Source organism: Pelodiscus sinensis, chromosome 30, assembly GCF_049634645.1.
Source record: "Pelodiscus sinensis isolate JC-2024 chromosome 30, ASM4963464v1, whole genome shotgun sequence".
NCBI lineage: Eukaryota > Metazoa > Chordata > Testudines > Trionychidae > Pelodiscus > Pelodiscus sinensis.
The window spans coordinates 7,791,266-7,814,598 of NC_134740.1; the positions used below are offsets into that span (position 1 = coordinate 7,791,266).

The 23,333-nt window shown below is 49.1% G+C and overlaps 2 protein-coding genes and 1 gene segment (V, D, J or C); 1 reads left to right on the top strand and 2 right to left on the bottom strand.

The window, feature by feature from the left end:
• Window positions 1-1,522: 1,522 nt before the first annotated feature.
• LOC102450319 (olfactory receptor 6M1-like) lies at window positions 1,523-2,504 on the top strand. Its single transcript, XM_006118271.4, has one exon. The coding sequence runs from the start codon at window positions 1,527-1,529 to the stop codon at window positions 2,502-2,504; it is 978 nt and encodes a 325-aa protein (XP_006118333.3). The 5' UTR covers window positions 1,523-1,526.
• An 8,578-nt stretch (window positions 2,505-11,082) lies between these two features.
• On the bottom strand, window positions 11,083-11,667 carry LOC142821266 (immunoglobulin heavy variable 1-69-2-like). The segment is given in 2 exon segments: window positions 11,083-11,462; window positions 11,553-11,667. Coding segments are annotated over 2 exon segments (426 nt in total).
• A 4,242-nt stretch (window positions 11,668-15,909) lies between these two features.
• LOC142821267 (uncharacterized) lies at window positions 15,910-22,741 on the bottom strand. The gene is made up of 4 exons (XM_075912102.1): window positions 22,313-22,741; window positions 18,795-18,888; window positions 16,298-16,608; window positions 15,910-15,933 (listed from the first exon to the last, which is right to left on the bottom strand). Exons 1-4 carry the CDS (start codon window positions 22,679-22,681, stop codon window positions 15,910-15,912), a joined length of 798 nt encoding a protein of 265 aa, XP_075768217.1. The 5' UTR covers window positions 22,682-22,741.
• Window positions 22,742-23,333: the final 592 nt, after the last annotated feature.

Here is a 23,333-nt window from a genome sequence, read left to right on the forward strand (position 1 = left end):
GGAAGTGACTGTCTAGGAAGGAGTACTGCAGAAAGGGATCTAGGGGTCATAGTGGACCACAAGCTGAATATGAATCAACAGTATGACACGGTTGAAAAAAAAATCAAATATCATTCTGGGATGTGTAACAGGAATGTTGTGAGCAACACACGAGAACTCATTGTTCTGCTCCACTCTGTGCTGATTAGCCCCAAGTTGGAGTATTGTGCCCAGTTCTGGGCACCACATTACAGGAGAGATATGCCAAACTGGAGAAGGTCCAGAGAAGATGAATAAAGGTCTAGAAAACATGACATGTGAGGGAAGACTGAAAAAATTGTGTTTGTTTAGTCTGGAAAAGAGAAGACTGAGAGGGGACATGATAGCAGTTTTCAAGTACCTAAAAGGTTGTTACAAAGAAGAGGGAGAAAAATTGTTCTCTTGGCCTCTGGTAACAGGAGAAGAATCAATGGGCTTAAACTGCAGCAAGGGAGGTTTAGGTTGGATGTTAGGAAAAACTTCCTACCTATCAGAGCGGTGAAACCCTGGAATAAATTGCCGAGGGAGGTTGTGGAATCTCCATCACTGGAGATATTTAAGAGCAGGTTGGACAGACACCTGCCAGGGATGTTCTAAATGGTGCTTGATCCTGCCATGAGGACAGGGGACTGGACTTGATGACCTCTTGAGGTCCCTTCCAGTTCTATGATTCTGTGAACATCAGATTGGATGTGAGGTGCCCAATTATAACAGAAAGGGGAATTGATCATTGGAATAACTTAGCAAGGGTGGAGGTGGATTCTCCATTACTGGTAGTTTTGGAACCAAGAATGGATCTTTTCCTAAAAGTGATTCTCTAGTTTGAATTATTGTGGGAGAGTTTTGTGGCAGCAGCTAAGTAGAAGGTCAGACTAGATGATCACTGGGGTCCCGTCTGATCCTGGAACCTATGCATCCATTCTCAGAGAGGTTGGGGGGGAGGGGAACGAACACCGAAAACAACATATGCCACTGGGTGCTCAGAAACAAAGAAGTTTGGACTTTTTGACGGAGGCTCCATCTAAATGGCTATTTTGATTTTTTTTTCATGAGATGGTGACTGTAGAGACCTTGAACTAGAGGAAGGAAAACAGTCAGGATCACTCAATATTTACTGGCAAGTGCCTGGAGAGGAAACTTAGAGGAGTATAAGGCCAGTAGCTCCAAACTGAGACACTGGTGTTGAAGAAGGGTGGTCACAAGGAGGGGCAATTCATAACAAGTAAGAGGATTAGCGGAAGAGGTGTTAGGTAAAATGCTGTGATGTACATTACTCAAAGAGTCAGCCTAGAAGGGTCCCATCAGATGTACGAATCTGTGAAAATGGCATGCTTTTATTTTTACTGTAATCCTTTCCACAGGCAAGTTTCAGAGGGGTAGCCGTGCCAGTCTGTTTCAGCAAATATCTGGCGAAGTGGGTTCCAGCCCGTGAAAGCTTGTGCCCAGATAAATGTGTTTGTCTTCAGGGTGCCCCGGGACTCCTCATTGTCTTTCCACAGATAACGCTGATGTCGGTCATGGGGGAAAGAAACGAAACGGCCGTGTCTGAGTTCATCCTCCTGGGATTTTCCAGCCTTAGTGGGAAACTGAAAATTTTCCTCTTCTTGGTTCTTCTCTTCATCTACATCATCACAGTAACGGGGAACACGCTCATCATTTTCCTAGTGTGGATGGACCAGCGGCTCCATTCCCCTATGTACTTTTTCATCGGCAATTTGTCCTTCTTGGAAATCTGGTTCACCTCAGTCACAAGCCTCAAACTGATGCTGAGCTTCCTGTCAGTGCGTACAACCATTTCATTCTGCGGCTGCATGGCCCAGTCCTTCTTCTATTTTGCCTTAGGTGCCACAGAGCTAGCCTTCCTCGTGGTCATATCCTTTGATCGCTATGTGGCCATCTGCCACCCTTTGCAGTACACCAGTGTCATGAAACAGAGACTCTGCGTCCAATTGGTCCTTGCTACATGGGTGGGAGGCTTCATGGTTATGAGTTTACGGATGCTCCTGATTTCAAAGCTGAGATTCTGTGGGCCGAACATGATCAACCATTTCTTCTGTGACAATGCGCCCCTCTTCCAGCTCTCCTGCACTGACACCCGTGGGATTAGAAGGGTGGATTCCATTTTGATCTCAGCCTTAGTGCTGGGCTCATTATGCCTAACGATGCTGTCATACGTGAATATCTTATTTGCTGTTCTGCGCATGCCAACGGCCCCCGGCAGGCAGAAAGCATTTGCGACCTGCGGCTCCCATCTCACGTCTTTGGCAATTGCCTATGGAAGCTGCATTTTTCTGTATGCTCGGCCTTCTGGAAATTCCTCTTTGGAGGTCAACAAAGGGGTGGCTGTGCTGAACACCGTGGTGTACCCTTTCCTCAACCCTTTCATCTACAGCCTGCGGAACAGGGCTGTGAAGCTTGCCCTGAGAGAAACCATTAGGTTGGGTACTGCAAAGTGGTTTCCCATTTTTTGCCAGCCTTCCAAGTAGAAACACAAAAAGCAGTGGGAAGATAATGGAAAGGCATGAATCAGTCCACTAATCCGTAGCCCGATTTTCTGGAATGGTCTTTCCTTCACGTGCATTTTTATATAAATAAATGTTCAGTCAATTCAATTAGTCAAGGAAATAATTAGTGTCATTAAACCTTTCTTTAAAGTGTTGAATGGTCACACACTTGAAATCAATGGGCAATTCTGCAGGGGGGGGACATAGACAGCAGCAGAGTGAGTTTCCTTGTAGCCACATGATTTTCTATACGACTTGGGTACCAAATATCCTTTAGGCACTTTTTTTTCTCTTTATGATGATGGTATCATTTCATTTCAAGAAAGATGTGGAGAAATTGGAGAGAGTCCAAAGAAAAGCCACAGGAATGATGAAAGGTCGAGAGAACATGAGCTATGGGAGAAGGCTGAAAGAACTGGGCTTGTTTAATTTAGGAAGGAGAAGACTGAGAGGGGATATGATAGTGGTTTTCAAGTACCTAAAAGAGTGGAGGGAGAAAAATTGTTCTCCTTGACCTCTGAGGATAGGAGAAGAAGCAATGGGCTTAAATTGAAGCAAGGGAGGTTTACGTTGGACATTAGGAAAAACTTCCTGCCTATCAGGGTGGTTAAACACTGGAATAAATTACCTAGGGGGGTTGTGGAATCTCCATCACTGGAGATATTTAAGAGCAGGTTAGACAGACACCTGCCAGGGATGATGTCGATGATGTTTGGTTCTGCTGTGAGGGTAGGGGACTGGACTCGATAACCTCGATAACCTCGATTCCTTCCTGTTCTAGCATTCTATGATTCTATGAATCTATGATTTTATTCCCTCTGTGGGAAGTCAATGGGAGAAAATCTCCTGTGGATTTCCCTTACTTTTTGTGGCCCGGTGGAGTACTGGAGTCAATGAAGTCATGATCAGCAATCAATTTAGCAGGTCCTTAGTAGACCCACTAAATCTAACCTTGGGAGATCAATCTCTGAAGTGTTATTCTCAGGGTAAATGGAGATTGTGACGGACCGGACCGGGTCTGGGCAGCACTGAGGGTGTCTGCTCAGGACGAGTTGCTGAAAAGCAGGGCTGCTTACAGCCCTAGACTGGAGACCTTTCCCAAAACAGGTCACTAACCAATCATACTGAGCACTTCAGCTGCCATTCCGGCCAGCAGGAAACCTTGCGAGCAAAACTCCTCAGATACCCCAGCTCTCCTTGTACCCCAATCAGCCCCAGGCCTTACACACAGATGAGGGGTCTCACCTACCCTGAATGGGTTCTCCCGGTCCCAAAGAACCAGCCACAAATCCCTCGTCAGTTTACACTTTGGCTCTTACCCACAAGAGCACGCTGGGCCAATCCTTTAGAATCTAAAATCTAAAGGTTTATTAATAAAAGAAAGAAAAAGTATGAGAGTGAGGGTATGTCTACACTACCCCCCTAGTTCGAACTAGGGGGGTAATGTATGCATACCGAACTTGCTAATGAAGCCCGGGATTTGAATTTCCCGGGCTTCATTAGCATAAAGCCGGCGCCGCCATTTTTAAAAGCCGGCTAGTGCGAACCCCGTGCCTCATGGAACGAGGTGTACAGATAGTTCGGATTAGGAAGCCTAATCCGAACTATCTAGTCCGTGCCGCGTGTAGCCGTGCGGCACGGGGTTCGCACTAGCCGGCTTTTAAAAATGGCGGCACCGGCTTTATGCTAATGAAGCCCGGGAAATTCAAATCCCGGGCTTCATTAGCAAGTTCGGTATGCATACATTACCCCCCTAGTTCGAACTAGGGGGGTAGTGTAGACATACCCTGAGGTTGTTAAGGAGAATACATCACATGCACCAGTCACCAAGTTCTTGATGCAGGCTCTTAGCAGAGATGTTACAAACTGCTATCTTGAAAGTCTCTGGTGCACATCCTATGTCAGCATGGGTTGATAATCCTTCCCAGCTCTCTGTCCCTCGTAAGGTTGCATCCAGGATCAATAGCAGAATTGAAGACAAGATGGAGTCCACCTCATGGCACTTTATATCCATTCCTGGTACCTTCCAAGCTGGAGCAGGTCACATGGTTCAGTGACCTGTCCCTGTGTCCCATGCCAGCAGCCATTAGCTACTGAGTGGTTTGCAGGTTTCCAGATGCATTCCTCAGGTGTGTATTGGGTACCTTGGCTATGTCTAGACTACATGGCTCTGTCAGTAGAGCCATGTAAAATAGTTTATTCGGCATAGTCAAAGAAGTGGGGATTTAACTAATCCCCGCTTCATTAAAATAAAAATGGCCACCGCACTGTGCCAACGATCAGCTGTTCCAGCACAGCGTGGCAGTCTAGACACAGTGCGGCAGTCTAGACGAAGCTTCCTTTGTCGATCTCTCCGGTATGCCTCATGAAGTGTCCAGACTGCAGCACTGGGCTGGATCAGCTGATTGTCGGCACAGTGCGGTGGCCATTTTTATTTTAATGAAGTGGGGATTATTTAAATCCCCGCTTCTTTGACTATACCGAATAAACTATTTTACATGGCTCCACTGACGGAGCCATGTAGGCTAGACATAGCCCTTGGGAGCCATTGTCCTTGGAGCCATGCTCGTTAGCATAGTCATTCACTGGACATCCCTTCCTCGCGACAGGCAGTCCAGGCCCATTGCCTTGTCTCAGACAGAGAACAGTCACGGTATCAGCACAGAGCCCATATTCATAACTCCGCATACAGACATCACACAAGTACACGAGTAGCACACACAGGATCAGTAGAACACAAGCTTTCATTTGACACCTCACATGGCCCCCTTTGTACAGACTTTGGGGCAACCCCCCCCCCCCCCCGTGGGTGCAGCTGTGATCTGGCTGCTCCCCTTACAATCCAATAACATGACAGAGATTAGCTCTGAGGTCAAGTGTAGCTCATGGATCCAATGGACCAATACCACAGGCTCTATGGAGAAATACTCAATCACCTCCTATACCAAAGGTCACATTTTAGATTTTCCTCATTTCTGTCAGAAGATGTGAAGTGTCAGTCACAGGAAGGGCCAGTGTAGACAGCTCAGATTTGTTTTGTGCAAAAAAGCCCCGATTGCAAAAATGGCAATTCGGGCTTTTTTGCGGAGAAGCGCGTCTAGATTGGCCACGGATGCTTTTCCGCAAAAAGTGCTTTTGCAGAAAAGCGTCTGTGCCAATCTAGATGCTCTTTTCTGCAAATGCTTTTAATAGAAAACTTTTCCGTTAAAAGCATTTGCGGAAAATCATGCCAGTCTAGACATAGCCAAGGGTTTATTGAGCTTTGAACACGGCAACGGATCTCTCAGGCCAGTCGGCCTGGGCCCTCAGCCCACACGTCAGCCTCTTGCTGCAGCCAGCTGAGCTCTGCCTGCTCTGTCCCCAAAAAGCAACCCCCAGTCTCCAAGCAGAGCCTCCAATATCCCCCAGCAACAGCCCCTCCCCCACCATTGTCTTCTCCCCAGGTAAGTGGGTTGCCTGGGTCTCTCTCTTCTCCTCCATCTAATGTTTTTCCCTCGCTGGGGTCAGCTGGGCCGGTTGCCAGGGTCCCTCTCTGCAGCCCAATGTCATCTGGTCAGAACTGGCTCTGTCCTCCAAGCAGGGTCAGGGTCACCAGGGTCCCAGACACCAGGGCTCCAACTCTGGGCTGTTCTCTGAAACAACAAACTCCCCCCCCTTTGTCACATTAAACCAGCAACTCCTGGGCACTGACCCCCCTGTATGTAACACCCCCCCTTTGTACCCCCAAAACTCCCCACTTCCTCACTCAGGGCATGGGGGTTTGTGCAAGTTCAAGGTTTGCGTACAGCAGGGCTGGGCAAAATACGGCCCACAGGCCAGATCTGGCTCACCAAGCCACTGGATCCGGCTTGTGGATGCAGCGGGGAGCCCCAGGCAGGCTTCCTGCTTGTCCCGCCCCACTTGTATGCTGCTCAGAAAACTGGCTGCTGGGCTGTTTTTCTTTCACAACTATGAACCCGAGGGAAGGGGGGAAGGTTCATGAGCTGCCTGCACCCCAGCACAATCCCATTGGCCATGTTTTTTCAAACAGGCAGCACACGGAACACCACTCTCCCCTCCGGCTCGTAGTTATTCACACACGCAGGACAGGCAGGGAAGCTGCCTCAGAAACGTGCTGGGCTGCTGGCCAGGAATCACCCAGGTAAGTCTCCCAGCCAGAGTGCCTGTGTCATCCCAGCCTGTCTCTCCACCAGCCCTCTGCTGCCCTACTTCTGCCCCCCTCTACCCCGCTCCTGCACCCATACCCGCTCCCAGAACCTGCACCCCAATCCTCTGCCCCAGGCCACAACCCCCTCCTTAGGTCACATCCCAGACCCCTGCACCCCACTCTCCTGCTCCAGGTCTCAACTCGAACCCCTGCACCCCAGTCCAGTGCCCCACGTCACAACTGCCTCCTTCACCCAAACTCCTGCCCAGACCCTACACCCCTCCCCTGCAACCCAATCCCTTTCCCTAAGCTCCCTCCTGCACCCAATCCCCATCCCAGACCCTCACCTCCCCCGTTAACATTATGGCAGCGTGTGGCCCACCACCACTTTCCAGTCTTGGAGTGCCCCTCCCCCACTGAACATTATTGCCCACCCCGGCTCACACTCTGCTAGACTCGATCCCATTTGGATCTCCTGGTCCCGACACTGCATTCCAGCAATGCTTCCCGCAGGGATACGTTCTCTTTCCCGGTACTACCCCTCGAGGAAGTGCCACTGAGGTGTGAAACACGGACCATCGCCGCTGAAACCAGGCTTCTAGTCAGTCGCCGGTGTTAGCATCTCACTGTCCGACTCCCAAGCTGTGTCTACACAGGAGAAGGCCTCCCAGCTACAGGGCTATTGCAGTGTCTGGGCAGGTTCTGTGGCTGTAAGGGCACATGCACACTGAGGCTAAGGGTACGTCTACACTAGCCCCCTAGTTCGAACTATGGAGGCTAATGAGGGTGACCAAAATTGCTAATGAAGCATAGGATTTAAATATCCAAATCCCCGGCAGCTTTGACAGTCTTAGGGTACGTCTACACTAGCCCCTAGTTCAAACTAGGGAGGCTAATGAGGGCGACTGAAATTGCTAATGAAGCACAGGATTTAAATATCCAAATCCCCTGCAGCTTTGACAGTCTTAGGGTACGTCTACACTAGCCCCTAGTTCGAACTAGGGAGACTAATGAGGGCGACCGAAATTGCTAATGAAGCGCGGGATTTAAATATCCCGTGCTTAATTAGCATATTCCCAGCCCGTCGCCATTTTGGAAACTGACTAGCCTAAAGTAACTGCCCACGTCTACACGCGGCAGAGAAGCGGGATTCCAAGATAAACCCCTTAGTTTGAATGAACTGTTAAACCTCATTCCATTCCATGCAATAAACCCATTCCATGAGGTTTAACTGTTAATTCATTAACCCTGAATTAATATAAACCCCAATCCAGTGGGAAGGTGTCTCAGGAACGAGTCCACACTGCCCCCAGAGGGGATGGAACAGATGCAACCTCCCCAACTAGATTGTCATGACACTGAGCGTTTTTGCCAGGCTGGAGCCAGGCTTGGTCTCACTGTGCCTGTAGCGCAGTAATACACGGCAGTGTCGTCCGGCGTCAGGCTGCGGAGCTGCACGTACACGGTGCTGATGGCGTTATCTGTAGTGATGGTGACTCTGCTTTTAACGGACTCGGCATAATCAGTGGCACCATCTTCAGGGTCTATACCTCCAAGCCAGACCAGCCCTCCCCCTGGCGCCTGCCTGAGCCAATGCATATAATAGTCGGTGAGCGTGAACCCTGAGGTTTTACAGGATATTTTCACAGACTCGCCGGGCTTCTTGATTTCTGCCCCAGACTGGACCAGCTGCACCTCAGACTGGACACCTGTAGGGAAGGCAAAGAGTGACCATTGGAACAGCTGATTTCTCCCCGTTGGTCCCGCATCCTCTGCACTCCCAAGGCTTCCAGATTACCTGGCAAAGCTGCCATCAAACACAGACACAGTAGAACAGGCCACATATTTCTTATCCTCCACAGACCAACCAGGCACCGGTGTTCTGAGCTGTCACCACAGACCCAGCCCGGCTGTTTCAAGGGGGTCACTCCAGAGGGGAAATGGCTGGCTAATTAAATAGGGGAGCTCTCCTAGAATTTGCATAAACACTCCTCCCCCTCAGATGGCAAGGGGGATAAAAAGCGGCGTCTGACTGGCTTGCTCATGTGGGAGGAGTCATTCACCTCCCCCAGCAGTGCCCTTGAGGACATGGCAGTAGCCTTTTGTTTTAGGCACAACCCTAAGGGTATGTCTACACTAGCACATTAATTCAAGCTAGGTAGGCAAATCAGGCAACCGGAGTTGCAAATGAAGCCCGGGATTTAAATATCCCGCGTTTTATTTGCATGTTCCTGTTCGGCCGCCATTTTTATATCCCCCTTAGTTCAAACGAACTGCCCACGGCTACACGCGGCAGTTTATAGTTATTCTGAACTAAGGACTTAGTTCGGATTAACTTTAAATTGATCCATGTAGCTGTGGGCAGTTCATTCGAACTAAGGGGGATTTAAAAATGGCGGCCGGATGGGAACATGCAAATAAAGCGCGGGATATTTAAATCCCGGGCTTCATTTGCAACTCCGGTTGCCTGATTTGCCTACCTAGCTTGAATTAATGTGCTAGTGTAGACGTATCCTAAGAGAGTCAGCACTAACCCAGGGCTAACTTCACACCTTCATTAGGGGGAAAATTGATGCTGCCTTGATCAATCTTCTGAAGTTTGATTTAGAGGGTCTAGTAAAGACCCACTAAACCAACCTCAGAGGGTGCTCCCATCTGTGTCCGATTCTCCTGCTCCTGTGGGGACAGCAAGGTAATGGTAATTAAGCTATATCAACTGCAGATACATAATTACAGTGCCCCAGATCATAACCCTCTCCTTTACCTAAGCTCCCTCTCAGACCCTACATCCTCAACTGCATCCCAGGTCCTTACCCCAACCTCCCTTCTGTACCCAGCCTCTGTCCCAGACCCTGAATCCTCTCTGTAGAAGTGTGGTCCTTAATATCTTGGATGCTCCCCTCCTCCCCCCGGCAAAAAAATATATTGCTCACTCCTGGGTTAGGACCACGTACTAGCCTAGGTCTTCAAAGGGAAAGGTACAATTCTCTGTCCTCACAAACTTCAAGTGTAACCTGAGCACTTAGCGTCTCTGCTCCCCCTCCAATTCACTTGGAAAATATGGATGATAATATTTGTCTATCTCCCTGGGGGACTGATCAGTTAAACACATAAAAGACTGTTCAGTGATTTCAGATCTACATCTGAAAAGTGCTCTTCAAGAGTCAGGGATTCATATGAAAGGTTTTCCTTTTAGGGAGAAAGATTGTAGCGGCCATTAACATCATCTGACTTTGTCTATTACAGTCTCTCCACCTATTGGAATTTCTTCTTGCTCATTTCAGCTAAAACAATCTTCAAATGACTATTGAGATGTTCTGCACTGTTACATCCTGTCACGGCATGTGGGCAAGTCTCCAGGCCCTGCACCCCCATCCGCAGCCAGATGGGACTCACAGCCAGCAAGTAGCACAGAAGGTTTATTGGTTCACAGGGACACAGCACAGCACAGACTTGTTGTGACAGGAACTAGGGCCTGTCCCACAATCCATCTTGGGGTGAGGGGGGCCCAAATAAGAGCTCTGGGCCCCTGCCTGGCCCCCCAAGCTACTTATACTCCCTTAACTAATGCACACCCCCAGCAACTGGTCACAGCCCCCGACGCAGCCTCTCCTCCTGCTTTGTGCTGTTCCCCCTGGCCCAAGGTGTTATCTGCTGTCAGCTGGCTGAATCCTCCACCTAGCTCAGTTATCAGCACTGCCGGGGCCATTTCTTATCTGCCTTCCCTCAGGAGTTCTCACCCAAAGATCCCTCCCCCCCTGCTGAGCAACACACAACCACACACAGAGTCACTGCAGAGCAGCACAGGACTGTAGGAGCCACACACAGCACAGCAAAGCAACCAGTGAATACAAACACAGAGTGAGTACAGTCCCCAAGCAAAGCTGTCATTATCCCCAAAGTGGAGAAAATTAATAATGAAAGGACCACAGCCCTGAGTAGATAAATCACTGAAAGGAATCGAATCGAGATGAACAAACTGGAATACAAGAGACAGCTGTATCTGTGACAATCCCGCATCGACCCCTAGAGGATTTGCCTGGAATGGCTTTTAATATTCTATAGCACAGTGTTTCTCAACCTTTTTTCATAAAGTACCCCTTTCTAAATATATATAATACACACATATATATAAGTACTTATATATATAAGTAAGCCCAGTACCTACAGTTTTCAGACACAGAACATTTTTTGTACCATCGCAACACATTTGTTTAACCTACTTAATCAAAGCTGGGTGGGTGATGAATGTTTTGGGGTGTAAAAAGTACAAAAATAATAAAAAGCTGTAAATCTTAAAACCAAAATTCAGTTTTCTCCAAATTTCAGTTACGTTGATGTACCTCCCAGACTTCTCTGGAGTACCCCTAACAGTACTCGTACCAGTGGTTGAGAAACACTGTTGTAGCATAACTAAGGCCTCTGATTGGATGCTACTCTCACATTCAGTTTTTGCCCGGCTGTGTCTGGGTTTCCCCTCACTGTGTCCCTGGCACAGTAGTACACAGCCGTGTCTTCTGCTCTCAGGCTGCTGAACTGCAGGTACATGGTGCTGATGGAGTTCTCGGTGGTGATGGTGAATCGGTCTTTAAAGGACGATGCGTAGATGGTAGCACCATTTTCTGGGTCAATTCTTCCAACCCACACCAGTCCTTTCCCGGGAGCCTGCTGGAGCCAGCTCATGTAATAGCTAGTGAGCGTGAACCCTGATGTTTTGCACGAGATCTTGAGCGAGTCTCCGGGCTTCTTCACTTCTGCCCCAGACTGGACCAGCTGAACCTGGGACTGGCCACCTGTAGGGAAGATACAATGAATATGGACAAATCCAGCGTTATCCCCCTCAACACTCAGCCCCGCTCCCATCTTCTCTATATGCCCCATACCTTGGAAAGCGGCCATCAGGCAAAGATAAATAAAAACCCGCCTCATGCTTTGATATTCTCTGGGAGTGAACGGAGCCTTCCTGTTCTAAACCCAGGTGTCTGCCGGGCTGTTTGGAGTGGGCCAAGCTGGAGAAGGAAAGAGGTTGACTTTTAAAGAGGAAGCTCCCCCACTGACTTTGCATAAATGCTCCACCCATGCAGAAGCAGGGATATAAAAGTGTGAAGTTAAGTTACCAAGAAAATTTTTTGTAGTGGATAAATAGCACTATTTGCGTAGCACCTGATGAGGTAAGAATCCTTAACAAGGGTTGAACATATGTTTTGCGATTTGCAATCACTTTTGTGCTGCAATGAGATAACAAAGTTTTAGCTGCTCCTCCAACTAGTTTCTGATCTTTGAACCACATCTCTTAGGGTATGTCTACACTACAGCGCTATTTCGAATTAACTTGTTTCGAATTAGTTAATTCCAAATAAGCTAATTCGAAATAACGCATCTAGACACAAAAACTAATTCAAAATAGCGTTTTTCTAATTCAAAATAGTGTGTGGCCCCTGAATCGAAGGTAAGGCTGGCCGGAACCAGTGCCGGCAGGGCATCAGGGTCGGACTTATTGGTGACATACAATATCTTTCCACAACTTTTTCTTGCAAGGAAGTCAAGTGGACATGACATTAGCCTTTTGTTTTAGGCACAACCCTAAGATTATCTAAGAGAGTCAGCACTAATCCAAGGCTATGGCCATGTCTTCACTAAGGGAAAGATAAACACTTTCAAGATCAATCTTTCGGACTTCGATTTAGAGGGTCTAGCAAAGACTTGCTTAACCAAACACAGAGGGTGCCTTTGTCAGTGGCTGCTCATGTGAGGACTAAGAGAAACTGACAGAAGTATGTGCTCTCATATACCTCCCACTGTGGGGATGATGCAGAAATCAAATTATGGTACATTGACTCCAGCTATGTAATGAATGTAGCTGGAGCTGTGTATCTTGATTCGATCTTCCCCTTTACTGTAGATCTTGGCTAAGCATGCACAGTGTTATGTCTCAGATCTGTGGTTCAGATTTATACCTCTGTTGTGATACAGGGTCTTCTCCAATTCCTCTTCTTACGTATTCAGGAGTCTCATTGATTTTAGATGTGTTGGATCAGGCCTACCGGAGATTACTGGAGATTACTACTGGAGATTACCAGCACGACATAACTCTATGTCTCAAACCTCGGTTAAAATGACCTTTGAACAGGGTAATAGAGCCAGGACCTTGACAATCCTCAGCCTTTCTTTTGTAACTACTTTTGGGACAGGGTTGGATGCTAAACCTGTAGCATTTCACCCAGGTTACTCCCTGGTGGGCTGGTACTGCTATATTTAGCTGTGCCTCCACCAATGTGCAGCTCCCATAGCCTGGAAATTGTCATTCCTGGACAATGGGAACTGTGGTCCCCTGTATCTGAGGCGGCTCAGGTAAACAGGGTGGTGTGAGGGTCCTGTAGGAACTAACCGTGGCAGATCAGATATGGCCTGTAGGCCAGTGTTTCCCCACCTTTGCTTGAGCTCCTAAAGCTGCAAGTTCAATTCCTCCTGGTTGCTGCCTTTCCATGTGCATAACTGACTTGGGGGTGTCCCCTTCCACTTCTTGTAATCCCAGAAATATTTAATATTAAAAAGCAGCCAAACTAGGGAATAAGACCCTGAATTAATATAAATCCAGTGTGAAGGTGTCTCAGGGATGAGTCAACACTGCCCCTAGTGGGGATGGAACAGACACTAGATTGTCCTGAGACTGAGAGTTTTTGCCAGGCTGGAGCCAGGCTTGGTCTCACTGTGCCTGTAGCGCAGTAATACACGGCAGTGTCGTCCGGCGTCAGGCTGCGGAGCTGCACGTACACGGTGCTGATGGCGTTATCTGTAGTGATGGTGACTCTGCTTTTAACGGACTCGGCATAAATAGTGGCACCATCTTCAGGGTCTATTCTTCCAAGCCAGTTCAGCCCTCCCCCTGGCGCCTGCCTGACCCAATGCATATAGACGCTGGTGAGCGTGAACCCTGAGGTTTTACAGGATATTTTCACAGACTCGCCGGGCTTCTTGATTTCTGCCCCAGACTGAACCAGCTGCACCTCAGACTGGACACCTGTAGGGAAGGCAAAGAGTGACCATTGGAACAGCTGATTTCTCCCCGTTGGTCCCGCATCCTCTGCACTCCCCAGGTTTCCAAATTACCTGGCAAAGCTGCCATCAAACACAGACACAGTAGAACAGGCCACATATTTCTTATCCTCCACAGCCCAACCAGGCACCGGTGTTCTGAGCTGTCACCGCAGACCCAGCCCGGCTGTTTCAATGGGGTCACTCCAGAGGGGAAATGGCTGGCTAATTAAATAGGGGAGCTCTCCTAGAATTTGCATAAACACTCCTCCCCCTCAGAAGGTGAGGGAGATAAAAAAGCGGAGTCTGACTGGCTTGCTCATATGGGCAGAGTCGCTCACTCCCCCCCCCCCCCCCCCAGCAGTGCCTTTGAGGACATGGCATTAGCCTTTTGTTTTAGGCACAACCCTAAGAGTGTCAGCACTAACTCAGAGCTAAGGTCACACCTTCATTAGAGGGAAAATCAATGCTTCTTTGATCAATCTTCTGGAGTTTGATTTAGAGGGTCTAGCAAAGATGCATTAAATCAACCTCAGAAGATGCCCTCATCTGTGCCCAGTTATCCTGCACCTCTGTACACAGCAGGGAAATTGGAATTAAGGTACTGTAGCCACAGATACATAATTAAGCTGTGCCAGATCACAACCCCCTCCTTCACCCAAACTCTCTCTCAGACCCTACACCCCCAACTGCATCCTAGGTGCTTACTCCAAGCTCCCTTCTGTACCCATTCTCTGTCCCAGACCCTAAAGCCCCTCTTTAGAAAAGTGTGGTCCTTAACCACTTACCAAGATCTTGGACACCTCTCTCCATCAAAAACTATTACTCACCCTTGGGTTAGGACCAGGTACTAGCCTAGGTCTTCAAAGGGAAAGATACAATTCTGTGTGAACCCACAAACTTCATGTGTAACCTGAGCACTTAGTGTCTCTGCTCCCCCTCCAATTCACTTGGAAAATATGGATGATAATACTTGTCTATCTCCCTGGGGGACTGATCGGTTAAACACATGAAAGAATGGTCAGTGATTTCAGATCTACATCTGAAAAGTGCTCTTCAAGAGTCAGGGATTCCTATGAAAGGTTTTTCTTTGAGGAAGGAAGATTGTAGCGGCCTTTTACATCATCTGACTTTGTCTATTACAGTCTCGCCGCATATTGGAATTTCTTCTTGCTCATTTCAGCAAAAACATCTTCAAATGACTATTGAGATGTTCTGCACTGTTACATCCTGTCATGGAGCATGGGGGAGTCACTGGGCCCTGCACCCCCATGCACAGCCAGACGGGACTCACAGCCAGCAAGTAGCACAGAAAGTTTATTGGTTCATAGGGACACAGCACGGCACAGACAGTGGTGAAGCACTGGGATGGGTTCCCTAGGGAAGTAGTGGAGTCTCCATCCCTAGAGGTGTTTAAGTCTCGGCTTGAAAAGGCCCTGGCCGGGTTGATTTAGTTGGGATTGGTCCTGCCTAGAGCAGGGGCTGGACTTGATGACCTTCTGAGATCTCTTCCAGCTCTATGGTTCTATGATTCTATGACTTGTTGGGACAGGAACCAGGAGCAGTCTGTACAATCCATCTTCAGGAGAGGTGGCTCAAAGCCAGAGCTCTGGGCCCTTGTCTGGCCCCCCAAGCCAACTAGACTCTCTTCTCCCTCAGCCACCTGAGAAACTAACACACACACCCAGCAACTGGTCACAGCCCCCCAGGCAGCCCCGCCTCCTGCTTTGTCCTGTTCTCCTGGCTTAATGTGTTATCTGCTGTCACCTGGCTGAATCCTCCACCTAGCTGAGGTACCAGGGCAGGACAGCCTGGGCCATTCCCCACCTGCCTCCCCTCAGGAGTTCTCACCCAAAGATCCCATCCCTCACTGGGCACCACACACACACACACACAGTCACTACAGAGCAGCACAGGACTGTAGGAGTCACACACAGCACAGCAAAGCAACCAGTGAATACAAACACAGAGTGAGTACGGGCCCACTATGTCACACGTTCACTTCCAAGCAACGCTGTCATTATCCCCCAAACTGGAGAGATTTAAAAATGAAGGGCCAAAGCCCTGACTGGATATGTAACTGAAAGGAATCGAATCGAAGCAAGATGAACAAAATAGAATAGACAGCTGTATCCAAGACAATCCCACATCGACCCCTAGTGGATTTGCTTGGAAAGGACTTTTAATGTTGTAGCACAGTGTTTCTCAACCTTGTTTTATAAAATACCTCTTTAAAAACAAAGAAACAAAAAAAGGCATAAGTACCCCCAGTACCTACAGTTTTCAGACACATGAAGTTTTTTCTGTCATTGCAACTCATGTGTTTAAACAACTTAATTGCATCAGAGTAGGGGATGACATTTTTGGGTGTAAAAAATACCAAAATAATAAAACACTGTAAAAGTTAAAACAAAAATTCAGTTTTCTCCAAATTTCAGTTGTGCTGAAGTACCCCCCCAGACCTCTCTCAAGTACCTCTAAGGATACTCGTACCACTGGTTGAGAAACACTGTTGTAGCATAACTACGGCCTCTGATTGGCTGCTACTCTCACATTCAGCTTTTTGCCTGGCTGTGTCTGGGTTTCCCCTCACTGTGTGTCTGGCACAGTAGTACACAGCCGTGTCTTCTGCTCTCAGGCTGCTGAACTGCAGGTACATGGTGCTGATGGAGTTCTCGGTGGTGATGGTGAATTGGTCTTTAAAGGATGATGCGTAGATGGTAGCACCATTTGCTGGGTCGATTCTTCCAATCCACACCAGTCCTTTCCCGGAAGCCTGCCAGAGCCAGCTCATGTAATAGCTAGGGAGACTGAACCCTGACGTTTTGCACGAGATCTTGAGAGAATCTCCGGGCTTCTTCACTTCTGCCCCAGACTGGACCAGCTGAACCTGGGACTGGCCACCTGTAGGGAAGATGAATATGGACAAATCCAGCGCAATCCCACTCAACTCTTAGCCCCACACCCACCTTCTCCATGCACCCCTTACCTTGGAAAGCGGCCATCAGGCAAAGATAAATAAAAACCCGCCTCATGCTTTGATATTCTCTGGGAGTGAACGGAGCCTTCCTGTTCTAAACCCAGGTGTCTGCCGGGCTGTTTGGAGTGGGCCAAGCGGGAGAAGGAAAGAGGTTGACTTTTAAGGAGGAAGCTCCCGCACTGACTTTGCATAAACACTCCACCCATGCAGAAGCAGGGATATAAAAGTGTGAAGTTAAGTTACCAAGAAAAATATTTGTAGTGGATAAATAGCACTATTTGCGTAGCACCCAGTGAGGTAAGAATCCCACTGTGTTAGGCCTTAACAAGGGGTGAACTTATGTTTTGCAATTTGCAATCACTTTTGTGGTGCAATGAGATTACAGAGTTTTAACTGCTCCTCCAACTAGTTTCTGATCTCTGAACCACATCTCTTAGGGTGCGTCTAGACTACATGGCTCCGTCGACCAAGCCATGTAAAGTAGTTTACTTGACATAGTCAATGAAGCTGGGATTTAAATAATCCCCGCTTCATTAAAATAAAAATGGCCTCTGCACTGTGCCGACAATCAGCTGATCGGCTTCCCTTCACGAGGCATACCGGAGCGGTCGACAAAAGCTTCCCTTGTCGACCACGCTGTGTCTAGACTGCCGCGCTGTGCTGGATCAGCTGATTGTTGGCACAGCACGGTGGCCATTTTTATTTTAATGAAGCAGGGATTATTTAAATCCCCACTTCATTGACTATGTCGACTATGTCGACGCAGCCATGTAGTCTAGATGCACCCTTAGATTAGAGAGAATCCATTCATTTCTGGATCATCACTTGCTGGACCTGCTAAATTTGAGACAGAGGTGCTGGTGACATGCAATATCTTTCCACAACTTTTTCTTGCAAGGAAGTCAAGTGGACATGACATTAACTTTGTGCTTTAGGCCCAACCCTAGGAGTGTCAGCAATAACCCAGGAGTAAGGACACGTCTTCACTAGGGGAAAGATCAACACTTTCAAGATCAATCTTCCGGAGTTCGATTTAGATGGTCTAGTAAAGACTGCAAAAGCGGCGAGGAGTCCTGTGGCACCTTATAGACTAACATAGGTTTTGGAGCATAAGCTTTCATGGGCAAAGACCCCACTTCGTCAGATGCATGTAGTGGAAATTTCCAGAGGCAGGTATAAATATGCAGGCCAGAATCAGGCTGGAGATGACGAGGTGGATCCAATCAAGGATGATGGGGCCCACTTCTAGTAGCTGTTCTGGAGGTGTGAATTCCAAGAGAGGAGAAGCTGCTTTTGTAGTTAGCGACCCATTCACAGTCTTTGTTTAATCCTGAGTTGAGGGTGTCAAACCTGAAGATGAACTGGCTCAATCAAACTCAGAGGGCACCTGTGTCAGTGGCTCCTCCTGTGAGGAGTAAGTTAATTCGAACTAACAGCCATTAGTTCGAATTAACTTTGCTAGGCGCTACACATGCAAACCGCTAGATCGAACTTAATTCGAACTAGTGGAGCGCTTAATTCGAACTAGGTAAACCTCATTCCACGAGGACTAACGCCTAGTTTGAATTAACTAGTTCGAATTAAGGGCCGTGTAGCCACTTAATTCGAACTAGTGGGAGGCTAGCCCTCCCCAGCTTGCTCTGGTGGCCACTCTGGGCACAACCAGGGAAACTCTTCTGTCCCCCTCCCAGCCCCAGAGCCCTTAAAGGCACACGGTCTGGCTACGGTGCTCGTGTCAGGTGCAAGCCTGCCAGCACCCAGCCAGCAGGCCCTGCACCTGGCACAAGATGAGCCAGCCACCTGCTGCCACCCAGCCATCCCCCTCTTCCCAGGACCAGGCTGGTGGCTCACAGGAGCCTGCCCTGGGCCGCAAGAGGCGGGCACCCGCCTGGTCTAGTGTAGAAATTGTGGACCTCATCGAGGTTTGGGGGGAAGCCTCCAATGTCCACGATCTCTACACTAGCCACAGGAACACGGACATCTACAGCAGCATGGCTGCCAGCCTGGCCACCAGAGGCCACATGCGGACCCGGGAGCAGGTCTGCTGCAAAATCAAGGACCTGCGGCAGGCCTACTCCAGGGCCTCCCAGCCAGGGGCCGACCTGGAGGCCTGCTTCCACTTTGAGGTCCTGGACCACATCCTGGGGGCTCATGCCGTCCATGCCCCCCGGATGGTGATCTACCCTGGGGCAGAGGGACCCATCCTGGACACGGAGGAGGAGGAGGACACCGAGAGCCAGGAGCATGCATTGAGCCTGCCCAGAACCCAGGACCCCCGAGGCATCCCACAGAGCACATCAGCTGTGTTGTGCGAGGCCGGGAGGGCTCCACATGTGAGTGCCATCATGCTCCCCTTATGTGTATGGGGAGTGTGGGGGGAGAGAGAGCCCAGGGACCGTGCGCCTGGGCCTTGCCCACCATGGACCAGCAGCGGGGTGTCATGCAGGGGCCCTGGCATTGCAGTGGGGGGCTGGGTTTCACCCACCGTGTCCCCAGGGAGAACTGACCACTGCTCTTGTTTCACCACAGCTGCAGCACCTGGGACTGCAGGGTGCACCACCCCGCCTGCAGCAGCCACCCGCGCCCGGGCCAGCAGGTGTGCCAGGAACCTGGAGGACTACCACCGGCGGCACCTGCGGCTACTGGAGCACCAGATCCGCATCCAGGAGCACTGGGTCCGCGAGGACCTGCTGCTGTGGCAGCGGAGCTTAGAGGTGCTGGAGGAGCAGAGTCGTGCCCTCAGAGGGCACCTCCAGACCCTGGTGGACAGGTTCCTGCCTCCTCCTGCTCCAGCCCCTGCGGCCGCCCCAGCTCTCACTCCTCCTCCCACCCCTGCTCTCCCTCCCACTTCCTCCGCACCCTCTGTCCCTCCTGCCCCTCCCTCCACACCCACTCCCCCCAGACGCCCCCGCACCTACAGTGTTGCGAGACGGGAGAGCCAGCAGGACCCCCAACCCTGAGCTTTCCCTTCACGTCCTCCCCTTCCTCCCCCTTCCAGCTCCCTCCTCCCTGGTTTCCCCCTCCCCTCTCCCACCCTCACTCCTCCCTCCCCCCACCCGAGTTATGTAAAATAAAAAGAGATTTTTGTTGGCAAAACAGGTGTCTTTATTTGACATTAGGAAGGGGGGTTAGGGAGGGGAAAGGGGAAGGAGAGGAGGGTGGAAGAAGGCCCCAGTGGGGCATGCAGGGAGAGTTCAGTCCTCCTCCTCCACCTGGAAGCTCTCCCTCAGGGCTTCCCGGATGTCGGCGGTGCGGGGCTGCACATACTGGCCAGCCATGTGCCCAGACTCAGCCATCCAGGCTGGTAGGAAAGCCTCCCCCTTCCGCTCGCACAAATTGTGCAGCACACAACATGTGGTGCAAGGCAGCCTCCACCCATTGCTGGCAGGCTTGCAGCAGCAAGTCCAAACACTGGAGCAGCATGCCCAGGGTGAGCTCTGGCTCCATGTGGCCAAGTGTGGTGGCGTCCCCAAAGAGAACCACCGACACAGTCAGGCAGAGAGAAAAACACTTTGCTGTCCCTCTGTGAGGTAGGCAAGCAAGCAGAAAAGCTGAGAACCGGCTGTCCAGGGTGGTCCCTTTAAGCACGAGCCTCAGATAGCCTCAGACAGCAGCCACACAAAGCAATTACTGACCTGATGCCCTACCGGAACCGGTTTCAGCTGCCCTTAAATGCGCCCCAGTGTCCAATCAGTGTGGACGCGCTAGTTCGAATTAGCAAAACGCTAATTCGAACTAGTTTTTAAGTCTAGATGCGCTAATTTGAATTAGCTTAGTTTGAATTAACTAACTAGTTCGAATTAGTGCTGTAGCGTAGACATACCCAGAGTTAGTTTTTTTTATTTTATGTTTGAGGATGGGATCTGATGTCTGTGCATGTTTTAAAAGATATTTTGGCTTTCCTTTGTAACTAAGTTTTAGCCTATGGAGGTTCTCCATGAGTATATAATTTGTTACTTTTCCATCTAGGCATTATGTTTGCAACAGGACCTTGTACCCTCAACTGCATCCTAGGCACTTACTCGTCATCAACAATTTAGATATTGGCATAGAAAGTACGCTTATTAAGTTTGCAGATGATACCAAGCTGGGAGGGGTTGTGACTGCTCTGGAGGATAGGGTCATAATTCAAAATTATCTGGACAAATTGGAGAAATGGTCTGAGGTAAACAGGATGAAGTTTAATAAAGAGAAATGCAAAGTGCTCCACTTAGGAAGGAACAATCAGTTTCATACATACAGAATGGGAAGCGACTGTCTAGGAAGGAGTACGGCAGAAAGGGATCTAGGGGTTATAGTGGACCACAAGTTGAATATGATTCAGCAGTGTGATGCCGTTGCAAAAAAAGCAAACATGATTCTGGGATGCATTAACAGGTGTGTTGTGAGCAAGACACGAGCAGTCATTCTTCCGCTCTACTCTGCGCTGGTTAGGCCTCAGTTGGAGTATTGTGTCCAGTTCTGAGCACCGTGTTTCAAGAAAGATGTGGAAAAATTGGAGAGAGTCCAGAGAAGAGCAACAAGAATGATGAAAGGTCTAGAGAACATGACCTCTGAAGGAAGGCTGAAAGAATTGGGTTTGGTTAGTTTAGAAAAGAGAAGATTGAGGAGGGACAGGATAGCCATTTTCAGGTATCTAAAAGGGTGTCATAAGGAGGAGGGAGAAAACTTGTTCATCTTGGCCTCTGAGGACAGGCCAAGAAGCAATGGGCTTAAACTGCAGCAAGGGAGGTTTAGGTTGGACATTAGAAAAAGTTCCTGCCTGTCAGGGTGGTGAAACACTGGAATAAATTGCTCACGGGGGTTGTGGAATCCCCATCTGTGGAGATATTTCAGAGTAGGTTAGATAAATGTCTATCAGGGGTGGTCTAGACAGTATTTGGTCCTGCCATGGGGGCAGGGGACTGGACTCGATGACTCTCAAGGCCCATTCCAGTCCTAGTGTTCTAGGATTCTATACTGCAAGGTCCCTTCTGTACCCATCCTCTGTCCCAGAACCTAAACCCCCTCTATAAAAGTGCAGTCCTTAAACACTTACCAAGATCTTAGATGCCTCCCCCCCATCAGAAATTATTGCTCACCCTGGGTTATGACCAGGTACTAGCCTAGGTTTTGAAAGGGAAAGATACAATTCTCTGTGTCCCCACGACCTTCATGTGTAACTTGAGCACTTAGCTTCACTTTTGCCCCTCCAATACAACTGTAAATTATGGATAATAATACCTGTCGATCTCCTGGGGGACTGAGAGGTTGCACACATGCCAGAGCCATTCCCTTCTTGCCTTCCCTCAGGACTTCTCAGAGATCAGATCCCCCACTGGGCACTACACACAGGCGCGCGCACACACACACACACACACACACACACACACACACACACACACAGAGTCACTACAGAGCAGCACAGGACTGTAGGAGTCACACACAGCACAGCAAAGCAACCAGTGAATACAAACACAGGGGGCTCGTCTACATTGGCCCCTTTTCCAGAAGGGGCATGGTAATTTTTGAAATCGCAATAGGGAAATGCGCGGGGGATTTAAATATCCTTCAAAGTAGGAATAAGATCCTCCGGAAAAGGGCTTTTTTTCCGGAGGATCGGGGCCAGTGTAGAGGCTCTTTTCCGGCTTTTCTAATGGTGATGGTGAATCGGTCTTTAAAGGACTGGGCGTAGCGGGTAGCACCATCTTCTGGGTCAATTCTTCCAACCCACACTGGTCCTTTCCCGGGAGCCTGCCGGAACCAGTGCATGTAGTAGCTAGTGAACGTGAACCCTGATGTTTTGCACGAGATCTTGAGAGAGTCTCCGGGCTTCTTCACTTCTGCCCCAGACTGGACCAGCTGAACCTGGGACTGGCCACCTGTAGGGAAGATAGAATGAATATGGACAAATCCAGTGTTATCCCCCTCAACACTCAGCCCCGCTCCCATCTTCTCCATGCACCCCTTACCTTGGAAAGCTGCCATCAGGCAAAGATAAATAAAAACCCACCTCATGCTTTGATATTCTCTGGGAGTGAACGGAGCCCTCCTGTTCTAAACCCAGGTGTGTGTTGGGCTGTTTGGAGTGGGCCAAGCCAGGGAAGGAAAGAGGTTGACTTTTAAGGAGGAAGCTCCCCCACAGACTTTGCATAAACACTCCGCCCATGCAGAAGCAAGGATGTAAAAGTGTGAAGTTACCAAGAAAAATATTTGCCGTGGACAAATAGCACCATTTGTGTAGCAGCCGGTGAGGTAGGAATCCCATTGCAAGCAGTAGAGGTCCCCGAGATAGGCCTCAATGACGGTGAACATGAGCTTTGCGATTTCCAATCACTTTTGTGCTGCACTGAGATAACAGAGGCATTTTCCCACATGCACAGGGCCAGAAGTAATTGTAGCTACTTCTAAACACGGACGGACACAATCGCTTCTGAATAACAGGCCATTAAAATGGTGATATTGTTAGTGAAATCCTCCCACAAGGGAAGAGTTTGGGGACTCTGGAGATTGGATCTTATATACATTTCAATCAATCTACAATAATTCCTTCTAGTGAGGGAGGGAATAATTATTCGACCCAGGGCTTGCTGACATCTCTGGGAGTCTTTTTGTCGGCGTCAACTGACTTTGGATCAGCCCTTGAACTAAGTTTTGAGAAGCAAGTTTT

Coding starts and splice junctions, on each gene's coding strand:
- LOC102450319 (XM_006118271.4), top strand. CDS start 1,527: ATGTCGGTCATGGGGGAAAGAAACGAAACGGCCGTGTCTGAGTTCATC.
- LOC142821267 (XM_075912102.1), bottom strand. CDS start 22,681: ATGAGGTGGGTTTTTATTTATCTTTGCCTGATGGCAGCTTTCCAAGGT. Junction 18,889..22,312: donor TCACCATCACCATTAGAAAA/GCCGGAAAAGAG, acceptor CTCCGTGTCCAG/GATGGGTCCCTCTGCCCCAG. Junction 15,934..16,297: donor ACTACTGTGCCAGACACACA/GTGAGGGGAAAC, acceptor TTGTTTTTAAAG/AGGTATTTTATAAAACAAGG.